We start from the raw sequence: 16,354 nt of genomic DNA on the forward strand, positions 1-16,354 counted from the left end.
ATACTCGGCCACATAAATTTTGTATTAGAGTACTACGTCAGCGGGACTCAACAATATGTTAAGGTATTTCTCGAGGATTTTACTTCGCTTCAAAACCAAAACTGCGTCTTAGACCCTTTCTTTCTATTAGAATGAAACTACTTCTTGTTAAAATTAAATCTTTAAGAAACAATTACATGTCTGTTTTTTTTAATATGTCACTAAGTTTATACAATAATAGACTTTAAAGTTGAATATTTTAACAAAGTAATTAAGCTTCCGGAATTCGATAATATATAGTAAATAAAGGTAGGAACTCAATACGCTGTTTATTCAGTGAGAGGTGATTATAAATACTATTTATAATCTGAATAATCTATTGTACTCTCCTTCTAAGTTAGTACCCACTTCATTCTGTTGCTCAAAGTTTAGTAAATAATTGAATTTAGTAAATAACCAACTCTAGTATACAAAGGTATGCAGTTTTGTAAATGAGTAAGCAGAAGGTATTTAATTTAATTGAACATAAATCAGAACACAGCTGAAAGTTAATGCCTACAATTTAAAATAAATCCTTTACAAAGTCACATCGCCTGGAAGGCGTCGTAGTAGCGGTCAAGCGAAAATGTTTCCGAATAAATTTCGATAGATGGCACTCTGACAAAATGTGAAATCGAATAGAATAATAATTATGAATCTCTGCGAAATACGAATCGTATTGACTATTGAGTGATGTGCGGGTTAAAGTGAGTGATAATGTATCGTAACAATATTCATTTCTTATTCCACGTATTGAATGCATCCCACTATACTATGTAATTCAACTATCGCATGGGAAGACTTAGGACCTATATTAGTTTGGAGATGCAAATTCGAGTGAGGGGAACAGTAGAAAAAATTAATATGTATCGTAATCTGCTATGTAAAATAAAAAGCCTTGATTTTGTTTTGCAAAAACTAGATGTATTAAATTTGGTGTTTCAACTTCTCACAATTCGAAGTCTTTCACACTCCATACGGAGCATTTACAATTTTTATTCATAAATCTTCGCACATTATAGGAGTCCACTTTGAAGGTAGCCCTAGTAGGGAGAGGAGTTTGTACCGTCGAGGAGAGCGTTTAACACTCGTCAGATTGGACCTTACACCTACAACTGGGTCATAAGTCCAGGCACTGCTAAAGCTCCTCTCCTGCAACGCGTTGGCCCGCAGCCGGTCGATGTCGGTGATTCTATGGAATGCTGAGAAGTTTCGTCTCTTAACGTACTATATAACTAAAAACGGGCTAGGCGTAATTTAATATAGGTTTCTCTAAGTCATATAACCTATTTCTATAAATTTTCAGAGGTTGGTGGCGGTTACATCCTTGAATGGAAGTTAGATTTATTTGAACTTGATTTCATTAAAAAAAAACATGTACAGTAAACAGAACATCATAAGATCAGTTTAATTTTTACATCTATTTTATAAGTTATGTACCATGAAATTTTTGCACCTCAATATATTATTTTGTAATATAAACTTATTGTTAGTTTCAAAGGAAACAACATATATAATATGTACAATGAGATGCAAATTTCTTCTGTACATTATAAAATTCCAAGTTTAAAAGATAATTCGTCAGTAACAGTATTGAAAACTTTTTTTTTAAATTAGGATTAAACTTGACAGTATTATATTAATTTTTTTTCAGTTAAATTCATTCCGTTCAGGACAGGCAGAGAACAAGGGCCATACAGCCATGTTTTGTATCTTTTTAAATTCATAGAGATGTGATTGTAGCATTTCTTTTTCTTAAAAGGTAAGGAAATAAAAACAAATAAAAGGGGCTTAAATGTTTATTAACCTAGAACTCGACATACTCCTTAGTCCAGCTGAAACAAAAGAATATATATTATAGGTATATTTTTTTCATATAATATACTTTATTTATTATACAATTATCATAAGTTCTTAGAATGTGTCCAGTAACATGTAATTAGTCTGTTAAGGCGAAGACACATTGTTAATATGTTCTTAAAAATATATTAATAAAATTAAATATACATTATATTCATTTATTGAAATATTAACAAATCAAAGATAAAGTTGACCAATAAATTCCAGAGATAGAACAGAAATCTGTCAATTTAATGAGACAATCTAAAGTGACCCGTAACTATAACTAATTTTTTTAGCCTGACAAATATAACTAGGTTTCAGAGTTCATTTAGGATGACATTTTAAATTTTGCCACCAAAACAAAGTAAATTTTGTAACTTAATGAAATATTTAATGTTAGTTCGACATATGATGGGGATAGTTGAAAATATATTATATAGGATAATAATTGTATAGAATTGGTACATATTTTTTAAGTTAACTTGTTAATAAACATGAATAATCAGATTAACTGTATCCAATAATTCAGAAAGAAAGAAACCTCAAAAAACCGTATTATAATGATATATGAATACAACTTTTATCCACATTGTATTACTGTACTGTACTGTACTGGACGACGTATTTTGTAATACAATGTAATTTTCATAGAAAATCAAAGTATTGTGCTGGATATATTAATATGGAAAACATGACAAGTCGGCCAGCTATTTATACGATATATAAATTTATTATAAGAGGTTCAAATGTTTACCTTCTTGAATCCAATGTCATTGGCATATTCTCTGAAGCACTGACGGCAAATGTTCAGACCGTATTTGCGGATCAGCCCGTGTGTTTGAGCAGCTCGGCTGTAGAAAACGAAATTTGTTGAGGAACACGTGTTCAAGCTATACCATGTTAATACCATTATAACTTATTATTTGAAGCTAAATACGTACCATGAGCGAGATCCCTGTCCGTAACGACGTGGGTGAGAAAACCAAATGTTTGCGTGGCCCATTTTATTGAGATTATTCACAAATTTTCGGAACTACGTCCAAAATGGCGCGTGAACGAATCGAAAAGAAATTTCAAGGTGGCGAGATAAATGACATATGTCAAGTAAATATGACAATTCCAAATTGTATAATTTTGATAGACTATGGCTTTGTGGTTTTGGCAAATCTTATCTGATATAATAAATTAATTCTTAAAATGTAGAAAAATCAAAATTTAATCAAAATATAAAAGTTCTTATTTATAATATTTTAATGTTAATTTTTTGTATAATATATATATAAATATTCGCTATCATTCTCAGCTATCTTTTTAAATCCAGTAGAAATAAAAGTTAAATTCATTACTTTAAATCTTAACAATATGTATAGCAATACTATTAATAATCAACGTTATTTTTAAATCATGACCAGCGCTGCAAATCGCGGGGAAAATCCATGATTTTGAGGGGAAATGAAGGTTACCGCGGAGAGAGCCCGGTAATGACATAAATCGGGGAATCGGGGATGTTCAATAATTTCTTGCTCTTGCAAAAAATATATCTTGGTATGACAGCAAATGAAAGTATTAACAATTTACACAAGGATCAAACTATTTCCAGTACTGATTTGGATGCATTTTATAAGGATCAAACTGTTTCCGTGCTAATTTGGATGCATTTTATAAATCCTGTTTAGCTTTCTATATTGAACTAACGGTAGTCATTGTAAAAAGTTTGACTCCAGCGATTCTTTGTTTGAATTGATTTCTGCGTCGAGCCATATGAGCCCAGGCTTTCACATTAAATCTTTGAGTGGAGTTTTACACCTTTCGCAATAAAAAAAAAATATTGGTACACAAACTGTTGACAACGAATGGCGAGAACATGCGCTGCTGAAAATTAAGGGTTTGGGTTAGAATCATGCTATCGTTGAGTACTAACCTCAGGTTTTCAATTTAAAGAATACGGCTGGTATGTTTTTGTTTAAAAAATTAGGAAAAAGTAATGGCCACAAAAGATTAAGGTAAAATCTTTTTTTGTACCTGCATTAGAATACTCGTATAATAAGCAGTGGCCTTACTTTTTTTTAATAGTATTGTTCATATCTGTAGTCTGTTAATCTGTAAATTTCTTGTATTTTATATGATATAGTTTATAATAAATTTAAAAGTATTAAAACAATTTGAAGAAAACAGTTGTTGTATTGCAAAAATAAAATTTCGGAGAATATGGTGGAATCAATCTAAAACAAGCGAGGATTGGCAACACTGACGCGGGGAATCCAGAATTTTTTATTGGCAGCACTGATAATGACAGATCACTTACAGTTAATTGAAGTAGTTTTTTTTGTTCTAAGTTCAATGTGCATTAATACTTGAACTTTCATTGAAGCGTCACTATGGGGCTTATCATTGGAATGTTTAAGCTTATATTACGAATAATATTAGTGTATCGGCTATAGCAGCCTTTATCCTTCTCATTCCTAATCTACCGCCTTATACAAAGTTTACAAGCATAAAGTAAGTTATTAATTCAAAACAACATTTATATTACCGTTATGTGAAAGTAAAGTGAAATACTTGTATTTAATCTCTAGGGTAGAACCGACACTAGAGAGGAGTGGAAGTTTAGCGTATAACAACATTTTAAATCAAGCAGCACAATTATACAAGGATAAGTTATTAGGACCAGAATGTTTCCAAGTATGGAACGACGAGCTTTACACAAGTCTCGCGACCGGCGAAATAGTCAAGCTATCACGTGGACGCCACGTAACATTTGTTACCAAAATCGGACATCCTTGCAGTAAGTTACAAACTCGTACCATATTTCAATAATCACGTTGCCACAATAATAGCTATAACATAAATTTTTAAGCTGGACTCACCCAAGAGCACATTTGCGGACGACCACTCGGTTTTGTGATTGACGAAAACAAAAAAAATTTGATTGTTGCCGATTCATATTATGGTATATGGAAGGTCAATTTGGAATCTGATAAGAAACAACTTTTGGTATCACCGCATGTGGCCATCGACGGAACAGTTCCAATGTTATTTAACTCAGTTGCGTTGGCCAGCAACGGAGAATATACTGGACTCACTCAAGTTCAGATTTTCATTTAAAGGATGGAATGTTTGCGATATTTCCGATCCGTCTGGAAGGTATACCATATAACATGTCAATAGTTATACTTATTTATGAGAAATCATTGTCTACTATTTATATCTCTTTACTGCAACATACTTATAAGGTTTTTCACATCATTACCAGGTTACTTCATTACAATCCTACTAAAAACGAGAGCAAAGTTCTGCTAGACGATTTATGGTTTGCCAATGGACTTGCTATATCGCCGGATAACCAATTCGTTGTTGTAGCAGAAACAAGTAGATACAAACTAACTAAATACTACATTAGCGGACCAAAGAAGGGGAAATCTGAAGCCTTTATTGCTGGTTTACCAGGTGAGATAAAATTCATGTATACATTGTGCTTAAAATAATTTCAACGGTATATATTTACCAAGCTGTTAACCGTCATTCATAATTTATGTCAAATTTAACAAATTTTTATATACTCATAGTTATTTTTGTTAATCTATCAAATTTCAAGACAAGTTGACGTCTCAAGCGCTATGCCTGAACCACCAAGTCTTAAAATATAAAATAAGTGACAGCAACACTTAAACCATAGTTCACATTTATTGAATTTTCTCATAATATTCAAGTTATAAGTAAATTCATATGTATATTTTTTAAATTTATATTAAATAATTGCTCAGAAATTTTGTGGTAATTTTACGACCGAAATTATATACCACTAATAACCAGGCAGTTCTGTAAATTTTCCATTAAAATGTATTTAAAAAAACATTTTGTTAGGTCATTAAAATTATTTACACATAAGAGGCCAGTTAATATGAAATACAAAATTTTCTACGAACTCACATTGAATTTATCAGATATATTTTATCTCATAGTAAACATTGATTTTACATACTTTGTCAATGTGACTCACAACTTTTATTTACTAAACTCTTATCCGCAACCATCTTTATGTTGTCATGTAAAGAACATTTGCAATTTTAATTGCGATTTGCAATTTCAATATTAAAGTATATCGTTTGGTATTATCAGCGATGATTGTATGCAAATGATGAATAAAGGTCACATATTTGGTTGTGTTTTATATATCCTGTGCTATCGCTTTAGTACCATTTAATTGTTTTGAAGTAAACAAATAATTTACTTTAGATAAATTACCAGTGACATAGTATCATAAGTATCAATATTTGTAAACAAAGTCTCGGAGGAGATTTGGTTTAAAAATGACTGCATGGATGTTAATGAAACTTTTGCACTAAAATAGCTCACACTTCGGAATAGCACTTGCAGTGTGCTGTAAGCGCTTTGTAAGTTGGAAAAAATAATGAACACTCAAAAATTTTGCATGAAAAAAACTTTAAAAATCAAATGTGTGTATTGGGCCGATCAAATAACTTCTTTATCATATAGACCTGTAGGAATCCAACACTCGACATGAGAGTTATTTGAAAGCCAGACCAGCAGTCAACTATGAAGGTGTCTTCCGATGCCAAATAACTGTCTCTGGACTTAGTAGCACTGTACATGTCTAACATATGTCGGGCTTTGACGACGTGGTTCAACGTGCGTATCAGGGATTCATTTATCTTGGACACCTCGATCGTGTAGTTGGAGCCGTCTCTGTCTTGTCCCAGCCACTCCACTATCTCCTCTTCGTCTCCATCATTAACAATAGTTACTTCAGTCTCACTGTCGTCTTTCCTGTCTTCGACTACAACGTACACGAACACTAACTTGGAATTCATAATACTGTAGGTATTGTCGAGACAGAAAACGTAATCTCCGTCGTGTTCCAAGTCCATTATTATGGAGTTTTCAGATTTCTTGTAATCCGACACCAGCTTATTTCCCTCGGGATCGATGACCTCTACTGATATATCCAAGTCGCCGTGCTGTCCGTCTATCACCTGATAGAAGAATTCCATTATCTGCCCAGCCTTCCCCTTCTCGAAGAAGCAAGTCCTCGTACCAGCTTCGACTCTAAAGTTCACATCGGTTTCATAGATTTCTTGGAAATTTCCCAAAGCTATGATAATTGTTAAGATACATAATGATATTACGGTATACATTACAACTGTCTGATAGCGGACTGAATGTGTCTTACTGTGCGTTGCCTTCGCTTAACCTATTGACTTGAATGTACTGTTTGCACAGATGTGAGTGCGGGTTACAGAAATGTACCAATAAACTGGTATGACTCGGACCAATAAAATAATACATTTATTCGCCAGACGATATGTAATAATATAATTTTTCGTTAATATATACGTTTCCTTGTTATAAAAATTGTATGCAGCCTGATTGTCCAACAAGGAGTTCTATTAATACAGATTTAATTAAATATTTGGATTTAAAAATGAAAGTTAGGAAAACATGGAAGGAAGAAGTAATGCAACATAAAAACAAAGCTTTAATAGCTTCCACATGGCAATTTTCTTTGTGAATTGTGGTGGCAATAGCAATGCCAATTAATTTATCAGTCCATTGAACTTAGACCCTACTTAAATTTCAATCTGTTAAGCACTCAAATAAAGTTGTGTTACAGGTATACCGGACACAGTACGTCCATTGCCCGATGGTTCAGGGATACTCGTCTCTTTATACAACGTGTTCGATGACGAAAATCCCTTGATCATTAAATCTTTGGCCGAGACCCCGCTTGCGAGGAAATTTATAGCTCGACTGCTCCGTCTAATAGAAATACCTTTCGAATTCCTCCAAAATCATTTCGACAACCACGTCTTTGAGAGCATTGTATATTACGTGAGTATTTCTTAAAGCCATTCAAAGATACTTTACAGGGAAATGCAGGTTAAAAGCTCTATATTTATATATTAAAAGAAAATCCAATCTAAATGTCATTTATTCTAAGAATTCTGAGAAGGGAATCAATCTTTTGTTGCAGATCGGCCATTTTAGTAGCGCATCAGCGTTTAGTACCGGCCTATCAGGTCTAGTTCAGATTGATTGGAATGGTAACATCGTTGCCTCGTATTACAACACGGATGGCAGTGTGAAACACATTAGTGATGCTATTGTTTTTAACGATCAATTATTAACTGGAAGTCCACATAATCAAAATTTCGTCGCCGCCGTGCCAGCTCCCCCGTTGCTGAAGAAAGCTTTCGCTAAACCTGTCAAAGAAACGGCTAAAATAAAAACTGAACAAAATAATAAACCTAATGTCAAGGAACCAGAACAAGCTCCCAAAACTACACCAAAACCAGTGGAACAAACTAAAGCTCAGGTCAATGAGCCTAAGGTTCCTACAACTACACCCAGACCAGCTGATAAAGAAAAACCTAAGGTCAATGAACCCAAACAAGAGACGAGAGCTGCACCGAAACCAGCAGAGAAACCAGTGGAAAAAGTTAAACCCAAGGTTGTTGAACCCAAAGAAGCTCCTAAAACGGCACCAAAACCAGCAGAAAAACCGCAACCAGCACAAGCAACTAGACCAGTTGAAACTAAACAAGCGTCACAAACTAAACCGACTCCAGCGAAAACACAACAAGTCAAACAAGATAAAGTGCCTGAACCCAAAGCAGAAACAAAAGTCCCCAAACAGGAAAAAGATTCAAAAGCGGACGTCAAACCAAAAGTGTCTAAAGACGTAAAGGTAGAAACACCAAAACCAAAGGTAGAACCGAAAGTGGCCGAACCGAAACCGAAAGTTCAACCCAAAGAGGAAGCAGTTAAACCGAAACCGACAGAGAAACCTAAAGTTAAACAACAGGAACCGGAAGTCAAACCGAAAACAGCGCCGAAAGTTGAAACGAAACCAGTCGTGAAGGACGAAAAAAAAGATGGACCGAAAGCAGCTAAAGTAAATGACAAGGAAACGAAATCCCCCAAAAAGACTGAAGAATCCAAAACCAAACCTTCAGAAGCCAAACAAGCTAAACCGAAACAAAGAGAAGTGCCACAAGGCATTAAACCGATCGAAGAAGAAATACTATCAGACACGGTGAAGCCGAGCAAAGAGAAACTTAAAGTTATAAAGAAAACTGGACCACAGGAAATACCAAACCCGAATTTGTAGAAATATGTAACAAACACACACACATATATTAATGAAGAAACAAAGTAGGTTATATTGGGTTATCAACTCGGTTAGTGGTTGTTATTTTTCATCGTCAAATTTAAGTCTTTGATAATTATCATTCCTTAACATATCTACGCATTCCATGAGGGACTAATTTTGTCATTTCCTTCCTTATAAAAATTTTAAATATGTAAACTTATTTATTTTTCGTATATATAAAGATCTCTCTCACATTCAAGTAACTTTGTTACCAACACGTGCAATTCAACAACTTAAAATCTCACATAGGATATAAATATTTTTGTAAAGGTTTTTTTTTTTTTTTCAAAATAACACAAAAAGTATATTTTTACACTTTAAAATGGTAATTTTATTTTATTATATAAGACGTGAGTCTTTAAACTAGCAATAATGTAAAAGTTAATAAAAATTTTATATTTATTTATTCAAATTTTTTATTTAACATCACGTCACATTGATATAATATTAAAACTGAGAAAACGGAGTTTTGACTACCCTTTATTGGAATAAACCTAAAATTTTGTGTTACAGAAATTAAAAAAGCAATACAATTATATATATATATTACCTAAGACTGAAAATGCTATCTATTGTATAGAAACCGCTATCTGACTAAGGGGAACATCTCGATGCATTCCAGGAGAGCAATGTTTATAAAAATTACCTACACAAAATAATATATATAATTCCTAAGAGTAGTAGAATTACACATAAATACACCTATATAATTATTCTCTTAAAGGAATCCGTTTAATAACGGCATTGTACAGTATCAATTAAAACCGGTAATTTTAAATAATTACTAAAAATCGATTAATGCCGTGACTGATGACAGTAAACACTAGCATTGCTAATCGATAAATAAACTAGGAATAAACATTAGCTGTGGCCGGAGGAATGAAATAAAATAAAATTTGTTAGATAGGATTTATTTTTAAACGATTACAGCTTTATATTCCTAGCGTATCTTATTTATATGGAATGTAAATTGTTGGTAAAGATATTTACCGCCAATTTCATGATACTTTTGGCGGTTTTTAAACTTTTTTCACACAGAAATTTACTTTCAACCAAATGATACGATCATACAAAGGAAGTATTATTTTTAGGCAAAAAACAAATGTGTGTTATAATAAATAATATTAGTAAGCTAATAGAATGATTCTTTTTATTAAATACAATATGTAATGTTCCTAACTAGTGATGTGAAACAAAAATATTTACAAATGCTTATTTAGTTTAGATGTTAGCTTCTAACGACGAGTCTAAGCGTCTCTAACGGCTTATAAGATTTTTAACTGTATAATGTTTATTTATTCATAGTTTTCGTCAATCTTCGTTTCTTTTCGAAGCTTTTTTGCAATTAACATATAAATTATATATGAAATCTAAAATTCTAGTTACAATTACGTTGGCATTGTTATTTTTCGATTAATGCTAGAAATCAGTCATATTAAGCGTCGAAATTTATTTAAATATTTTTATTGAATAAAAAAAAAAGCTGGAATAAAAATTATTATATTTAGTTCGTACGAAGAAACTAGTAAGGGAAGTTTTTATCTACCGGCTTATGTTTAACAGAGAGTATTGATTATTCATACAATTAATTGAGTTTTATTTAGTGGCAAGCTAAATGAAAACTTGGTCAGCGGCGAGCGCGTCCGCGAACGGTTTTGCTATGGATCGGGTCGCGAAGTAAAAAATGAGTCCGAAAGTTATTGATATTGGCAGAGCGGGCAACGCCTTCTTGAATATAGCCAGCAACAACAGTGTGAGACACAGACCCTGCGAAAAAATAATAGCATCATAAATAAGTTTTTTTTTTTATGCTATAACTTCATTCGTACAGTGGAATATTTTGCCAATGTCAAGTAAATTATTATTTCTACGCTATAAAATTACAACATAATAAACGCAGTATTCTCAACGTCAATGTTTTATTTGACATCTTGACAGCTCATATGTTGACAGTTCAAGTGTCAAACAGCTAGGATTACAGTAATGCCTCCTCTACACTACTCGCGGAGTTGAACGGAGTTAGACGAATAGGATAGTGTAGAGATGCTCTTCGGCTTACCTCGTCAAACTTTACTTCGCCTCTGGTGACCTCCATTTGTTGTAGGTTTTTGGTACCGAGTCAAAGGGCCCGAAGTTGCACGAGTGTCGGCGCCTTATAGCGAATGAGCTCGTCGCAAAGTTGAACGACTGTGTAGTGTCGCACTTCGGACTGTTGCCAAAGTATCTCGAGCACTTCGCCGAGGAACTCCGCGAGTAGTGTAGAGGAGGCATTGTGAATTTCACTAAATATAATAAAATAGGTTCAAACTTCGAATACTCACAATAAGTATGGCCATGAAACAAGCGAGTGTGGTGTTCCAGTCGCCGTACGAGCTGGCCTTACCAACCAGAACGCTGTAAAAGATGAAATCGCCCAGACCTAATTTCACGCCCTCTGTAACAAAGTAAGATTTATCCTCGCTAACCTTGAAACTATAATTGAGTGTGAAATCTATAAAGTGTAAATCGTTTATGTGCCATTAAAATGTTTATGTTTTGCATTTATTAAATAAAAATTAATATCATAAATCTCCTTACATCCACATACCATGAATCTGTTTAATAGAAGCTCTTTACAATGAGATTCTAAGATTGGTTGAGGCTGATTTCAGAGCTTAAAAAACCGGAAACGTATATTTTGAACTCTTCGCTCGTACCGGTGATGTCGACTCAGCATCAACATGAAATCTGACTCATTCGCCGTCGACGGAGACGACGAAAAAAATGCTGGGTGTCATCGATAGTTGTAACAAGACTGATAACCCGTCACTTTAATACACTCTACCCAGAAGTATCTCTCGCAGCTCGTACGAGTTGATCGTGTGAAAAACATGCGATACTAAAGACGCTAGTCTGAAACAGCCCTAACATAGTACCAGTAAAACACGTATATGGTACACATTATATGTTAAATAATATATATTATGCAGCCAAAACTAACTCTCGTCATCAGCATCCTGCGACGGCTCCTCGACCCTGGTGACGTATCTCGCTGATGCTGTACCCTCCACTCGTAAGTGTCTCGGGGCTCCGGCTGCGGCGCGCTCCCTCCAAGCGTTATCAAAACCTCCCTCACCGTCACCATCTCCCCCGGAGTTAACGTTACCCTCCGAGTTCGAAGATCCTAGGATGAATGCGTGTTGATTTATGACAAGTAACAAAAAAAATAAATTAAAAAACAAAAATGTCATTTCCTCCTCATTAGTACAGAATCAACTATCCTAAGAATGATTAGTAGAGTTATATACAAAATAATACACTTATTATATATTAGTGTGTTAATCATATAGAATTGGAACAAGCACATTTTTTTTAATTTATACATAGATATGGTGAATTATATAGAAGCTAGTGTGCCGATACACAGACTTTACTTTATTTATTTTTTCTGTATATTTTTTATTTAATCTGTTGCTATATATATTCTGTGTAAAGCGTGTGCACGGACCATGCGGCTGTAGAGGGCGCAGCTCGCGCTCACCTTCGACCGCTGCCAGCATGTACATCACCGTCGCTGGAATATAACCAAACGGCTTATTGACAAATACATTCAATAACTTCAAATAAAAAGCTGTAACTACACATATGTATATTTTCAATAACTCCTCCAAGTAAGGCATCTGTTAACTATATAGTGTTAATATTATATATTATCAAAAATATATCATCGGGGTAGGTATTGACAAAAGTTATAATCATGTCATTAATTGACGGTCATTATATATATGTGGCTATGTTTGTGGGTAGCATAAAATGTTACATACATGAATAAATAAGTGCTGGGAATATCGGTTCATTTCTCTCCTGAGCCGTCTCAACGAGTATCCTCAGAGGTCCTTTTGGTGTGAGGACGGCTATCAAATCTGTTAACATACAAACATAAATATTATGTTAATAAATAATTATGGAGACTGAATTGATGGTTATTTAATTTTAACAGACAGCCTGAAACTAATATTTATTTTTACATTAAAATATACAAAATTAGGGCGATTGTCTGTTCAAAAGCTGAGAAAACTTAATAAATTGATAAATTTCTTGATCATAGAATTATAAAAAGAAATTTTCTGGACTTGACAATTAGCTCAAAAAAATAACCCATAGAAAATATAAAATTAACATAGATAAGGAACTGTAAAATATTTAATTTGAATTTTCTATGTCATGTACTGTTCAACTTACCCCAAATTGATATAACAGCTAGGACAGCCCATGTTGTCCATTCCGGCAGATATTTAATAAAAACCAGTGCCATCAATGCCGCAATAAATATGAGGTATGCCTGCTGCATTCGCAGCGGACCCTTCCAGTGAATGGTGATCATTCCCATCACACCAAAGTTCCACATCACAAAAAATATTGTTATATAATCCAGTGGGATGTTATACGCTCGCAGCGCTTCCCTGAAAAAAATATTACTAATTAGGGACATATTTCAGAAACCAAATGATCAATTTTACTGGAACTTCTAGTTATCTTGGTTGCCCAGATGAAAATATATATAGTGACAAGTGGCGCCATCAAAGCAGTACTAATTATAATATACTAAAATCCTTAAAACTATTTTTATGACTGATTATAATTAAATATAATACTGAACCATTGAAATATAGTAATGGCAACATTTAAGTATCAACTTGTATTTGGAAACTATATATACTGGCCTCTGCCATATTGTAAGACATTACCAGGAGTAACGCAGCACATTAAAAATCAAGCCGAAACTGTGCCTCGAAAACTTTATCGTTGACAAAATTCATTGAATACATACTCACTCTATATACAGATATGAGAACAAGAAAAGTAGCATCAGCGAAGACAGTATCAACCAGCCATGGATGACCTTGTAGCAGCGTTTCTTGTACAGTACTATAAGCAACACCGTCATAAAAGCTATCACACACAGCAGGATCATCGAATTTGCGAGAGCATTCCACACTTTCGTCGCAGCGTGAGGACTCTCCTCATGGAACGGAGTATATGCCCTGAAATAATATTACATAGAACTGCATTTTAAGTACAAATGAATAACAAAAACCCTGAGACGAAATAAGTGTTACTAGCAACAAACTGAATTTTGTTTTTTTTATTATGTCCTAATAAAGGTTTTTGATTCAACTATTTCTGCTATAAGAATTAAAGAAGGCACTTAAATTACTTTACTTTCACACTATTAATACTAAATCTTTAATGACGGAATATGAAAATATTAACTTTTTTAAGTATTATTTATTTGATTTCACATATGTCTCATTTAGTAATTAATTATCAGTATTACTGTAATTATTTGGTTTGTCCGTAATAAATATCACAATTAAATATCAATTACAACTCACAAGTAGACATCTTTCACGGAGTAAAAAGTAATGGATGATATAGTGGCGACCACTACCATCATGCACAAGGTTACTGGCACAAACAGTTTAATGACATGTCGCGCACCATATTTCAACTCCATTTCTTCACTCTGGTCTGCCGTTTCCTCCGAGGGATTCCGACGGGAGCCTCCTGCGCCTGCCTGCCTACTATCTGGCTGTTCCACTGTCTAAATAGTCAAATAAATGTTATGAGTTTTAGTCTTGACAAAATATAAACTTGATTATAAGGACTTCCGGTTAATATTTCATTAAATTAGTGTAACAAAACACTCCACTTAAAGGAATAACGGTATATGTATATTAATATAGAGCTATGTAAGATTTAGTCAGATTAGTCATGTTTTGTTTAAACAGAATAAAGTTTTAATATGTTTATTAAATTATATGCTTACTCCATAGTTACGGGTTGTGTCCGACTTTGTTTTACGTTTTCTCGCGATGCGTTCAGCAACTTCCCTGTCTGGGCGGGCCTCAGCTATATGTCCGTCCATGAGTGCAGTATGCTCAGTCGCTTCTATATCACTACCGGTGTCACTCATTCATATATTTTTTCCTATCAGGTAACATATTAAAACATATATATTTCTTTTGAATTTAATAATCAGTGAGAACACAATTAATAGGTATATCCTAGAATTATGACAAATATTAGGAAGCGACGACGATAATGTTTGAGTATTAACTATTAAGTATTTGTCAATTTGAAGTTGAAAACGTCATGGAAATTGTAAAATCAAACAATCACATTCGAATTTAAATATTAAAGTGTGAATGAAGCCATTGCACTATAAACGAAGGAGACGTAATAGTAATAAATCCATAATTCGAAAATATCTTATAATGTGAATACTTAATTATTATTTCTTTGTTATGTTGTTGTATTTTTTTAATTTACAGCTACATGCTACATTCTCCTCTTAAAACAATTAAAATTGAAAAAAAAATATAACACAAAAAAAAAACAAATAAAATATACAGTTTGTTTATTCAAATACTCTTAAATAATAAGTTTATATACTTCGTGACTTCTTATTTTTAAAATGTATATCATCCAATAAAAATTACAATCAAATATTACACTATATGAAACAGCGATTTTCATTAGATTGGAAAATGTTTATGTTGCATTTTATGTTCTTGGAGTTTTTTCAAAATTATTGTTGGTCATAAGCCAAGTTACCATTACAACTTTATAAGAAAATTTTAAATGACTTCACCCTACGACAGCAACCTTCGTTCTTAGTTAACTTCTTAAAAGTTATAGTCATTATTAGAACAGTTCAAAAATAAATACAGGATCATAGGAAAAAAGAAAGAGAAATATCGTAAAACAGTTCAAAGACGAAAACTATATTGTAGTAGGTTCAAAAAAGCAGCAGGAAGCATTAAAAGTGTTAAAATTTTAAAGCATTAATATATTATGTAATTAAAAAATATATATAATTAAAAACTGAATGAGAAAATTTTATCAGAGAAAAAATTCTATAGAATTGGCGTTTATACAATATAATGAATAAACAGATAGAAGTGATTATGTTTAAAATAAAAAAATAATACATACGATAGGACGTACGTAAGGGTTATAATAGCGGGTTATAGGATCTTCGATTGATGTTTCTGATAAAAAATGCTTATGTTGATTTTAACTAAAATATTAAAATTACAGCTTATTTTAAAGATCATTTCGGTTTTCGTCCTTTGTTTGTCCAGATTCCAGAGTAATTTCCTTAACAAAAATTTTATCCGAGTATCTCAAGCAATAATATGAAAACCTATTTTCATTGCATACTGCAATTGATACCGCCTTATGTGTTAAATTTTTTTTCATATTTCCATAACCAATGCCACATTATCCGGGAAGCAGATAAAAAAAAATCTGAATTAACTTAGTAACTTACAAATTAAG

The 16,354-nt window shown here is 33.0% G+C and overlaps 3 protein-coding genes and 1 long non-coding RNA gene across 5 annotated transcripts; 2 read left to right on the forward strand and 2 right to left on the reverse strand.

The window, feature by feature from the left end:
- The first annotated feature begins 4,223 nt into the window (after positions 1 to 4,223).
- On the forward strand, positions 4,224 to 9,437 carry LOC133320327 (adipocyte plasma membrane-associated protein Hemomucin-like). Its single transcript, XM_061528391.1, is given in 9 exon segments — positions 4,224 to 4,290; positions 4,293 to 4,359; positions 4,437 to 4,645; positions 4,718 to 4,924; positions 4,927 to 4,971; positions 4,974 to 5,004; positions 5,114 to 5,307; positions 7,493 to 7,710; positions 7,853 to 9,437. Coding segments are annotated over 9 exon segments (2,160 nt in total). The 5' UTR covers positions 4,224 to 4,238; the 3' UTR covers positions 8,990 to 9,437.
- On the reverse strand, positions 6,083 to 7,155 carry LOC116773122 (transmembrane emp24 domain-containing protein 1-like). Its single transcript, XM_032665518.2, has one exon. It carries the CDS (start codon positions 7,014 to 7,016, stop codon positions 6,312 to 6,314), a length of 705 nt encoding a protein of 234 aa, XP_032521409.2. The 5' UTR covers positions 7,017 to 7,155; the 3' UTR covers positions 6,083 to 6,311.
- A 489-nt stretch (positions 9,438 to 9,926) lies between the features above and the next one.
- Positions 9,927 to 15,148, reverse strand: LOC133320329 (presenilin homolog). 2 transcript variants are annotated; one of them, XM_061528393.1, is made up of 9 exons: positions 14,841 to 15,148; positions 14,407 to 14,615; positions 13,846 to 14,055; positions 13,253 to 13,473; positions 12,835 to 12,933; positions 12,519 to 12,584; positions 12,012 to 12,194; positions 11,353 to 11,465; positions 9,927 to 10,798 (listed from the first exon to the last, which is right to left on the reverse strand). In XM_061528393.1, exons 1-9 carry the CDS (start codon positions 14,985 to 14,987, stop codon positions 10,643 to 10,645), a joined length of 1,404 nt encoding a protein of 467 aa, XP_061384377.1. In that variant the 5' UTR covers positions 14,988 to 15,148; the 3' UTR covers positions 9,927 to 10,642. The 2 variants fall into 2 exon arrangements, with proteins under 2 accessions (XP_061384377.1, XP_061384379.1); XM_061528395.1 differs by having other exon boundaries at positions 12,552 to 12,584; positions 14,841 to 15,147.
- On the forward strand, positions 11,333 to 12,986 carry LOC133320330 (uncharacterized). The gene is made up of 2 exons (XR_009753718.1): positions 11,333 to 11,475; positions 12,024 to 12,986. It is a non-coding gene; the product is annotated as an uncharacterized LOC133320330 (long non-coding RNA).
- Positions 15,149 to 16,354: the final 1,206 nt, after the last annotated feature.

The sequence above is a fragment of the Danaus plexippus genome, assembly GCF_018135715.1.
Source record: "Danaus plexippus chromosome 18 unlocalized genomic scaffold, MEX_DaPlex mxdp_20, whole genome shotgun sequence".
Classification (NCBI taxonomy): domain Eukaryota; kingdom Metazoa; phylum Arthropoda; class Insecta; order Lepidoptera; family Nymphalidae; genus Danaus; species Danaus plexippus.

What these genes read in the sequence shown, in the direction of transcription:
- LOC116773122 (XM_032665518.2), bottom strand. Translation starts at nt 7,016, where the DNA reads ATGTATACCGTAATATCATTATGTATCTTAACAATTATCATAGCTTTG.
- LOC133320329 (XM_061528393.1), bottom strand. Translation starts at nt 14,987, where the DNA reads ATGAGTGACACCGGTAGTGATATAGAAGCGACTGAGCATACTGCACTC. An exon ending in CCCAGCACTTATTTATTCAT is followed by an intron (nt 12,585 to 12,834) that starts GTATGTAACATT and finishes GTTATATTCCAG; the next exon opens with CGACGGTGATGTACATGCTG. An exon ending in GCAGGATGCTGATGACGAGA is followed by an intron (nt 11,466 to 12,011) that starts GTTAGTTTTGGC and finishes ACTTTGTTACAG; the next exon opens with AGGGCGTGAAATTAGGTCTG.